The sequence below is a fragment of the Oratosquilla oratoria genome, chromosome 35, assembly GCF_046742065.1.
Source record: "Oratosquilla oratoria isolate Oo_2021 chromosome 35, ASM4674206v1, whole genome shotgun sequence".
NCBI classification, from domain to species: Eukaryota; Metazoa; Arthropoda; class Malacostraca; order Stomatopoda; family Squillidae; genus Oratosquilla; species Oratosquilla oratoria.
This window is the reverse complement of record NC_134811.1, coordinates 29,880,973-29,890,494: the sequence shown is the minus strand read 5'-3', so window position 1 is coordinate 29,890,494 and position 9,522 is coordinate 29,880,973. Positions and strand designations below refer to the sequence as shown.

Below are 9,522 nucleotides of genomic sequence, written 5' to 3'. Positions count from 1 at the left end.
CAGTCATGTGCACCTGCATCACCAGAAGCTCTAGGCCACCAAGTATTAGATAGTCTGGTACGTCCGGGACACGGGTTACCAAAACCTCTACCGCCCCAAGGGCCTAACGAGTGCGGAGGAAGTGGCACGGCATCGTCTCCGGTTGGGTTGTTGCTCCAGGGAAGAGCTACAGGACTTCGCCATCAAGGAATGTGACTACTGTGGCCACCATGCCCGCCACCCACTTGAGGCAGGACGTTCCGCAGCTCGAGGAGACCCAACCCAACCTCATGTAACCATTACTAACCATCACCAACCACGCACGTGATCTACAGACCTGTGACATGGTACTCGTCTTGAGCAAGGCTCATCTTGCTGACTTCACATCTGACCAGAGCACCTGACTAAGCACAGACTAAGACAATAGAACATCACTACACGAAGATGCCTAATGTCAAAGAAACCCATGTATAGAACTAACACCAATACCTAGAACTGAACTAACGTCTCACATAAGACAACCCACTAACCCCGTTTATTAGCGGACACCTATGTCGCCAAGGCCACCAGAGCTAGTCAGGTCAAGAGCCTGCCAGACGCCAGAGCTGGCTAGGTCAAGAACCTACCAGACTCAGATCTGCCTAGGTAGCGAACCTAGCAGAAGGCAGGCATCTGCCACTTAGAGTATTATGGTCCAAAGGCCTCATTGTAACCTATTATATTTAACCAGATCTCCTTTTTGTTAAAAGGAGAAATCACCACCAAGGTATTTCTCGCCCGCATTAAGCCCCTTTTATGTAACAACACACAACTGGTTACACTGGCGGCAGCGGTGCTCCCACGCCCTAAACAGAAGCGCAGTCCTCAAGCACACAACCGGTTACACCTCAACAACGAAGCCAAAGCATCAAAACTCTCCTGGGCAACGCAGCAACACATCGGTACGATGCTGAGGGTGGTGCGGGGTACTCCAACACCCCGATAGACCACGCGTCACAAGTGAGCAAGACAACGCCACAGGGCAGCGTCTCTTTGTTACCCAAACCTGCGGCGGGCTCCACTCTAGCTCGCATTAAAAAATCACATCAGCCTTTATGTTATTCGTACTGGTTACCGTTTCTTGTTCTCTAATCTATACAACCCTTGGCTCGACTGGAAAATAATCAAAAGTGAAAATAAAAGACAATTATAACGTCAGAAGTATACATATTTCCAAAGCGTTATTTGTTCACATACGGGACTTGAGTTTGTACTAGTTGCAAAGGTTCTAAGGAAGTTAAAAGTCACCTTACCACCCTTCTTAAATATTGCGCGCGCACGCACACACACACACACACACACGCGCACAATCATTTCAGCCATTACAGTTCTGCGAGGTACTTACTGTCGTCACGCGCTGACTCATGCAGGACTCGGACCGCCTACGACTTCTTGCCTCCAGAGGCTACCGTCCTCTGCCACTACACTCCCCAAACTACCTTGTTCACGAGAGAACCACCTAACCTGCCACTTAAGAAAAGCATTTACACCCTGTCAACACCTTTTATAAACATCGTTCTGGAAATGTCCACACGATTTAATTAAATCAGAGAGCAGCAGTGGGGTTTCGTAACCCTGATTGTATGTCCTCCCCACCCAAAAATAAACAAATAAATAAAATAAAAAATAAAATAAAATAAACACTTCTGGGGTCTGAGGCTTGCAAAAGGGGGTACTGTGAAAAACCTGAAAAAAAAAAAAAATTGGCCGATTGGCTTATCGATTTATCAATCGTGCCAAGGACTGTGGTGGAAAAGAAACTTCTTCAGAAATCTTAAAAGGTCGTGAAGACACCGAGCAAAGACCGCGAAACCGAGTAAGAAATATTTCTTCGTTTTAACATTCATGCATGTATACATACGTGCATAAATGCATATCTGTAAATGTATGCACAAATCTACCCACGACGTTCTTCTTGAATTAAGAAATTCTTCTCGCGTGTTTGTCAAAACCAAATAGTGTCTCCAAGCACTACATATCAAATACCAAGGCTACAAAGTCTTATGGTAAAAAGGTCATTAAGGATTGTCGGCGATAACCAGCGCTTCTATCCTTTGCGACAAGAAGAGGTTGTGTCAAAGGCGGTATGCGAGAGATTATAGAAGGTCTAACGGTTCGTCGAACGGGGTTCGACAAACACGTGTTTAAAGTGATGTGTGAACATGTGAACGGGGTATTTGGTTGTCGAACACGTTGGTTAAACCCCAAATACCCCGTTCACACGTGTCTGTCGAACCGCGTTCGACGAACCGTTTGACCGTCTAAACCCCCTCTTAGACTTAATAGCCGTGTAGCGAGCGCTGAAAATATCGCTATTTTTAACCTCTTGCATACAGGACGCCTACGTATGGGTCATGAGCCGTGAGTGGGGTATACGAGAATGCCGGCGTCTGCTTTCTTTTTATATTCTGAACGACCCCCATATTCTGTGAACATGCTTGATCATGTTTTCCGTGACGTTATATTTATTCAGGGTGAAAGAGAACGAGTATAACAGCAGTAAATCTACATTTTGTAGTGCGCGTATTGCAATGCATCATCGTACATCAGGCAACCTGTGCGCGGGAATATTTGACTTATTTCAATCAGTCCTCCATTCTTATGTTATCCATTTTTCGGGTCTTTCTTTGAAATGGTACAAACCTGAATTGTACAAGAATATTCGGCCTCCTGAAAGGGGCATTCGGCCTCCTGAAAGGGGCATTCGGCCTCCTGAAAGGGGCATTCGGCCTCCTAAAAGGGGCATTCGGCCTCCTAAAAGGGGCATTCGGCCTCCTAAAAGGCGCATTCGGCCTCCTAAAAGGCGCATTCGGCCTCCTAAAAGGGGCATTCGGCCTCCTAAAAGGGGCATTCGGCCTCCTAAAAGGGGCATTCGGCCTCCAAAAAGAGGCATTTGTTCCCCATAAGTTTTGGAGAAAACGTGTGATAACATGTACGGTATTTTATTTATACTAATTAAACAATATTAAAACAAAAATAACAAAGAATAAATAACCACAAGTTTTATGAGCGGAATTAAAATGGCTGCTAATTTTCAAATAATAATAATCACTAGCTGGGCATAATTTGTTAAATCAAAATTACTAAACAAGTAATTAATGGGATCTCTTGTCACTCTGGCTATACAAGGAGACGCCAATAAAGGACTTATGCCACACCTACACCTCCTGAACCACACCCAAAGCGCTTACTGGCAATAGGTGTTTTTTCACACACCACTCCATTTTCTAACAGACCGTTCTTCATCTCCCACAAATCCGATCACGTGAAAGCAGGTGGTCTTTTCTTGATAATCCATATCCATAAAACGTTATGCCTTACAAGGAATGATTATGAAGTATCAAAACTGCGGGAGGAAAAAAATTGCGGGAGTAACTATGAGCATTTCATAGAGGTGTACGTCCTCCTTGCGGTCCCACTGGTAACTGCAGGGCCCAATCGACAGCTTGGCCCGACTGGAGAATACCCTGCAGGCTGACAAGTACACAGAGGCAAGTCTATTTTTGGTATGCTGATTTAATTGCCTCTGACGGTGGTGGGATTGAGCTCCACTGCTGGTCACCTATTAAGCGTACCCCGTGAACCTGAGGCACGGTGAACATAAAAGGTCCCCATAGGCTCTACTGAGACTAGTTTGCAGATTTCCCTGCGGCCTCAGGAGACCTGCGTGCGTTTAACATTTGTCTGGCCCAAACAGAAGAGGTTCTTCTGATACGGCGCGGAGGCGAGTTAGCCGGCCCGCCTTGGCCAGAGACCTCCAGGACCCCAGGGCGGGGTCCCCGCAAGGTAGTCCCGAATTGAATTTGACCACACCGAGTGGGCCGCCTCACGTTTGTGAGGTTTGTCATCGGCCCTTTTCGACTAAAACGAGATTGGGTGTTCATCGCAAGAGAGCCCATCCCGTAGAGTTCGAGGCTGAGCCCCTCCCCTATGTCGACATCCTCCATGATGGCAGCTACCGCCACCACAGCTAGCCACGTCCCTCCGCCCCCCCCCCTCCCCACCAGCTAGGGAGAGATCGGTAAGTCCACCACCGATGGAGGAACCGGCCTTGAACACTGGGCACGACTTGACAGCAGCCCTGCTGGACGCAGCCAGTAGGGAATTTGATGCTGCCAAGTACGACCCACGCCTGCATCTCGATTTCCTCTGCAGAGCCCATACTGCCCTGGTGAGGGGGGAGGATGCCACCTCGCTTCTAGAGGAGCACGCTGTGGCCTTGGTCGCAGCGTTCCAGGCAGGAGCAAAAAGATCTAGCTCGCCCCCACGAGATGGACAGCCAGTCCGGCCACCAACGGTGCCCCTCACCCGGAGAAAGAAGAAACTAGAGCAGTACCGAAGGACCTAGGAGTTGTACAGGGCGAAGAGATCGGAGGCGGCTCGATCTATTCTCTCCGGAGAATGGAAAGAGCCACCGAATCCCCCATCCTTTCAGGACTCCCTTTCCTTTTGGCGTCCAATCTTCGAGCGGACGGGTAAGCCGGATGCTAAGCCGGTGGTTCCCGTCTGCCCGGAGAGTAATTGGATGCTCTCACCTATTCAAGCTGACGAGGTCTTCCAGACCATCAGGAAGACCAAGGATTCCGCCCCAGGTCCTGATGGGGTCAAAAAGGAGATCCATTTATCCTTGTGCAAACGATCTCTGGCCGCCATGTGCAACCTCTGGCTCGCGGCCGGTCACTGTCCGCGCACTCTGAGATCAGCGCGAATGACGTTTCTCCCTAAGATGCAGGGTACGAGTGGTCCGGGAGACTTTCGGCCCATTGCGGTGGGCGCCTTGATTACCCGGACCCTGCACAAAATCTTGGCTTCCCGATTCATGAACGCCAGGTAGCCTTCCGTCCCGTTGACGGATGCCTGACGAACGTGACTGCTTTCTGGCCTAATCCAGGAAGCCAAAGATAGGATCTCCCCGATATCCATGGCCTTCTTGGACGTGAGGAAGGCCTTCGACACGGTGTCCCGTGATACCGTTGTAAGAGCCAAGGAGCGATTAGGAGTCCCGGCCCAACTCAACGACTACATCAAGTCTACACTCGCTGACGTGAGGCTTGAGGTACTCAAGTGACGAGGTCACCACGAATTGTGGCGTTCAGCAGGGTGACCCCTTATCTCCACTGCTGTTCAACGCAGTGATAAATAAAGAGGTCGCCCTCCTGAATCCAGACTTTGGGGTGACAATCGGGGGTCAGGGTCTCTATCTTGCCTTCGCAGACGATCTTATAATCGTCTCGCGGACACACATTGGGAGTAAGGGTGTTGGGCACTCGCTGCTCGACGCAAGCAGAGGGTGTTGCAGTGGGTCTAGCATTGACCCATGCTCTCAACACCCACCAACGTAATGTAGTTGTGCACACATAGTTTAGCTCTGTTCCAATTAATATCTAAAATTTATCATAATGACCAGAAAAAACTAATTACCTCACTGTTGTTTCAGCTCAAGGCCCTCCGTCAGCAAGGGAGATCAGTCGTCCTCAACTGGGTGCCGGGACACATCGGCATCCAGGGAAATGAAGCGGCAGACAGGGTGGCCAGAAGAGCGGCCGCAGGGGACATGGAAGGCGGAATCGGTGTCCTCCCGAGCCGAACTGAGATCTTGGCCATTGCAACGAGAACGATGGCCAAGAGGGAGCTACAAAGCCATAGGAACCTAACAGCCCAGAGGCCGTCAGCACGCTGGTATCAAGTTGCCACAGCGTATGAGCGACTGACCCCTGGAGTCCGTCTCTCCAGGATAGAGGAAGTCACCCTTCATCGACTCCGTCTCGGGTATCGATGTTTCTCGGAGGTGACGGGACAGCCGGAGGCCTGAATCCACTGTGGAGAGGCCGGCGCAAACGGGCTAGATCATTATGTGGCCCTTTGCCCAGCGACCAGATTTCTACGTGCGGGCCCCAGGACCTCGGCTGGGGGACTCATCCGTCGACTGACGATGTCACTTAACTCGTATCAGCTGGGACGCCTCCTTCAAGTGCCGCCCCCCAGATGATACGGATGGGTTCTGTTCGACTGTACTCTTGCTGATTTTTTGACTTATGACACATTTCAACTTAAGCCAAGGACTAATGCTTTCTTTTCTTCACCTAGGTAACTGCGCAGGATGCCCTGAACCGACCGGATGAGACGCGACGAGTGCAAAAGATACCAACCACGTCGGCTGGGAAGTCTCCTTCAAGTGCCAGCCCCAGAGGATACGGATGGGTTCTTAACTGCACTCACTTGAAATATTGACTTATAGCTCACCACAAAAATTCAAGCCAAAGGATTAACATCTTCTCCTTTCTCACTTAGGTAACTGCGCATGATGCCTTAGACTGGACCGGATGGGACGCGACGGGTGCAGGAACTACGTCGGCTGGACCGGATGGGACGCGACGGACTCATAGGACACTAACCACGTCGGCTAGATCGTGGAGACCGACCAGGACCGTACAGCGCTACAAATATTGTCATATTTAAACACATGTACATGTAACTTATTGTAAAAGGCATACTTGTATGCCTTCTAGGAATATGGGTAGAGACCCAAACAAGATGTACTTCTTGTAAATCAATAAATGTAAAAAAAAAAAATGTAAAAATGTGTCTCGTGGCTTTTTCTTTCGCCTCGGCACTTGGTCGAGATTCGGCCGCTCTCGTCTCCTTGAGGGAGACTTTTCCCCGATTCCTAAAGGTGTGCAAGGCACCTAGGTAGTATAGCGAGTATATTATTTATTAATGGGCGAGAAGTAGGATCCCCTTTTGAGAAATTTAATAGTTGGACCTGGCGTGTCGATAGGCTTTTGCCAGTGTCTTCTTTTTATTTATCCTGGTGGAAATTTCCTTTTTTTGGGTTAAGTTAGATTAGGTTTCTCGTGGGCGACTTACTAGTATTTGTTTCCTATTTCCCGTGGTTGGAATACCTTTTGGGATAGGTTTTTGGAGTTGAATGTGTCGAGTAGAATTTTCGTTCAATCTCTGTTTTTTCTCTCCACCCTTTTTATTTTAATGTTTAACTTACGTGTCACTTTTCATTACGGGGTTTTTGCCTTTCTTCGGTCACTTTTAGGGAAATTAGAATGTAGGAGGGTCTTGCTGGCTTGTCCTTTTCTTACCCGTATGTGTCCTATTTTAGTTTCATTTGATTTAACTTCATTAAGTGCTATATCTTATTACCTTTATTTCAACAACAGTTTTGTATACAATTTTGTATTCAAATTCTTTCGGGTTATATCTCACGTGAATTTTATTAATATAAATTTGAATGTAAAATCTTTTCACCTTTATAATTATCTTTGTTATTATTTTTTTTTGTAATTTCATATATCATAATTTGTGATATTAAAAGTGATGCGTTTATAATATTGGGGGTTTGTTTGTTCTTGTTTATTTTATTTACTTCTTGTTGTAATAAATAAATTTAGAAAACTTATCCCTCTTTAAAAGAACCTGGATACGACCGGGATAGGGGTTTGGGGATTACTAGAAACCAATTCCCATTTAATTATCAAATATCTAAATATTCTCCTATCCCCTACTGCCAATCTATGACAATACCACGCGCATATACGTACGTACATACCACGCGCATATACGTACGTACATACCACGCGCATATACGTACGTACATACCACGCGCATATACGTACGTACATACCACGCGCATATACGTACGTACATACCACGCGCATATACGTACGTACATACCACGCGCATATACGTACGTACATACCACGCGCATATACGTACGTACATACCACGCGCATATACGTACGTACATACCACGCGCATATACGTACGTACATACCACGCGCATATACGTACGTACATACCACGCGCATATACGTACGTACATACCACGCGTATATACGTACATATATATATGTATACGTATATACGTACATATATATATATATACACGTATATACGTACATATATATATATACACGTATATACGTACATATATATATATACACGTATATACGTACATATATATATATACACGTATATACGTACATATATATATATATACACGTATGTACGTACATATATATATATATACACGTATGTACGTACATATATATATATATACACGTATGTACGTACATATATATATATACACGTACGTACATATATATATATACACGTACGTACATATATATATATACACGTACGTACATATATACACGTACGTACATATATATATATACACGTATACACGTATATACGTACATATATATATATATATATATACGCATATACGTACATATATATATATATACACGTATACGTACATATATATATATATATATATATATATATATATATATATCTATACACGCATATACGTACTATATACTGTATATATCTATACACGCATATACGTACTATATATATATCTATACACGCATATACGTACTATATATATATCTATACACGCATATACGTACTATATGTATATCTATACACGTATATACGTACATATATATATATACACGTATATACGTACATACATAAATATATACGTATATACGTACATATATATATACGTATATACGTACATATATATATACGCATATACGTATTATATATGTATCTATACACGTATATACGTACTATATATATATCTACACACGTATATACGTACATATATATATACACGTATATACTTACATATATATATATATATATATATATATATATATATATATACACGTAAGTACGTACATATATATATACACGTACGTACGTACATATATATATACACGTACGTACGTACATATATATATATACACGTACATATATATATATACACGTACATACATATATATATATATACACGTACGTACATATATATATATATATATATACACGTACGTATATATATATATATATATACACGTACGTACATATATATATATATACACGTATATACGTACATATATATATATATACGTACGTACATATATATATACACGTACGTACATATATATATACACGTACGTACGTACATATATATATACACGTACGTACGTACATATATATATACACGTACGTACATATATATATACACGTACGTACGTACATATATATATACACGTACGTATATATATATACACGTACGTATATATATATACACGTACGTACATATATATATATACACGTACGTACATATATATATATATATATACACGTACGTACATATTATATATATACACGTACGTACATATATATATATATATACACGTACGTACATACATATATACATATATATATATGTACGTACGTGTATATATATATATGTACGTACGTGTATACATATATGTACGTACGTGTATATATATATATATGTACGTACGTGTATATATATATATATATGTACGTACGTGTATATATATATATGTACGTACGTGTATATATATATATGTACGTACGTGTATATATATATATGTACGTACGTGTATATATATATATATGTACGTACGTGTATATACATATATATATACGTATGTGTATGCAAATATA

General features: G+C 43.4%; 1 protein-coding gene across 1 annotated transcript; it reads left to right on the top strand.

Moving 5' to 3' along the window:
- The first annotated feature begins 4,939 nt into the window (after positions 1–4,939).
- LOC143018714 (uncharacterized) lies at positions 4,940–6,525 on the top strand. Its single transcript, XM_076174300.1, has 3 exons — positions 4,940–5,074; positions 5,426–6,105; positions 6,310–6,525. Exons 1-2 carry the CDS (start codon positions 4,940–4,942, stop codon positions 5,828–5,830), a joined length of 540 nt encoding a protein of 179 aa, XP_076030415.1. The 3' UTR covers positions 5,831–6,105; positions 6,310–6,525.
- The last annotated feature ends 2,997 nt before the right edge of the window (positions 6,526–9,522 follow it).

Coding starts and splice junctions, on each gene's coding strand:
- LOC143018714 (XM_076174300.1), top strand. CDS start 4,940: ATGGCCTTCTTGGACGTGAGGAAGGCCTTCGACACGGTGTCCCGTGAT. Junction 5,075..5,425: donor TCGCTGACGTGAGGCTTGAG/GTACTCAAGTGA, acceptor CATAATGACCAG/AAAAAACTAATTACCTCACT.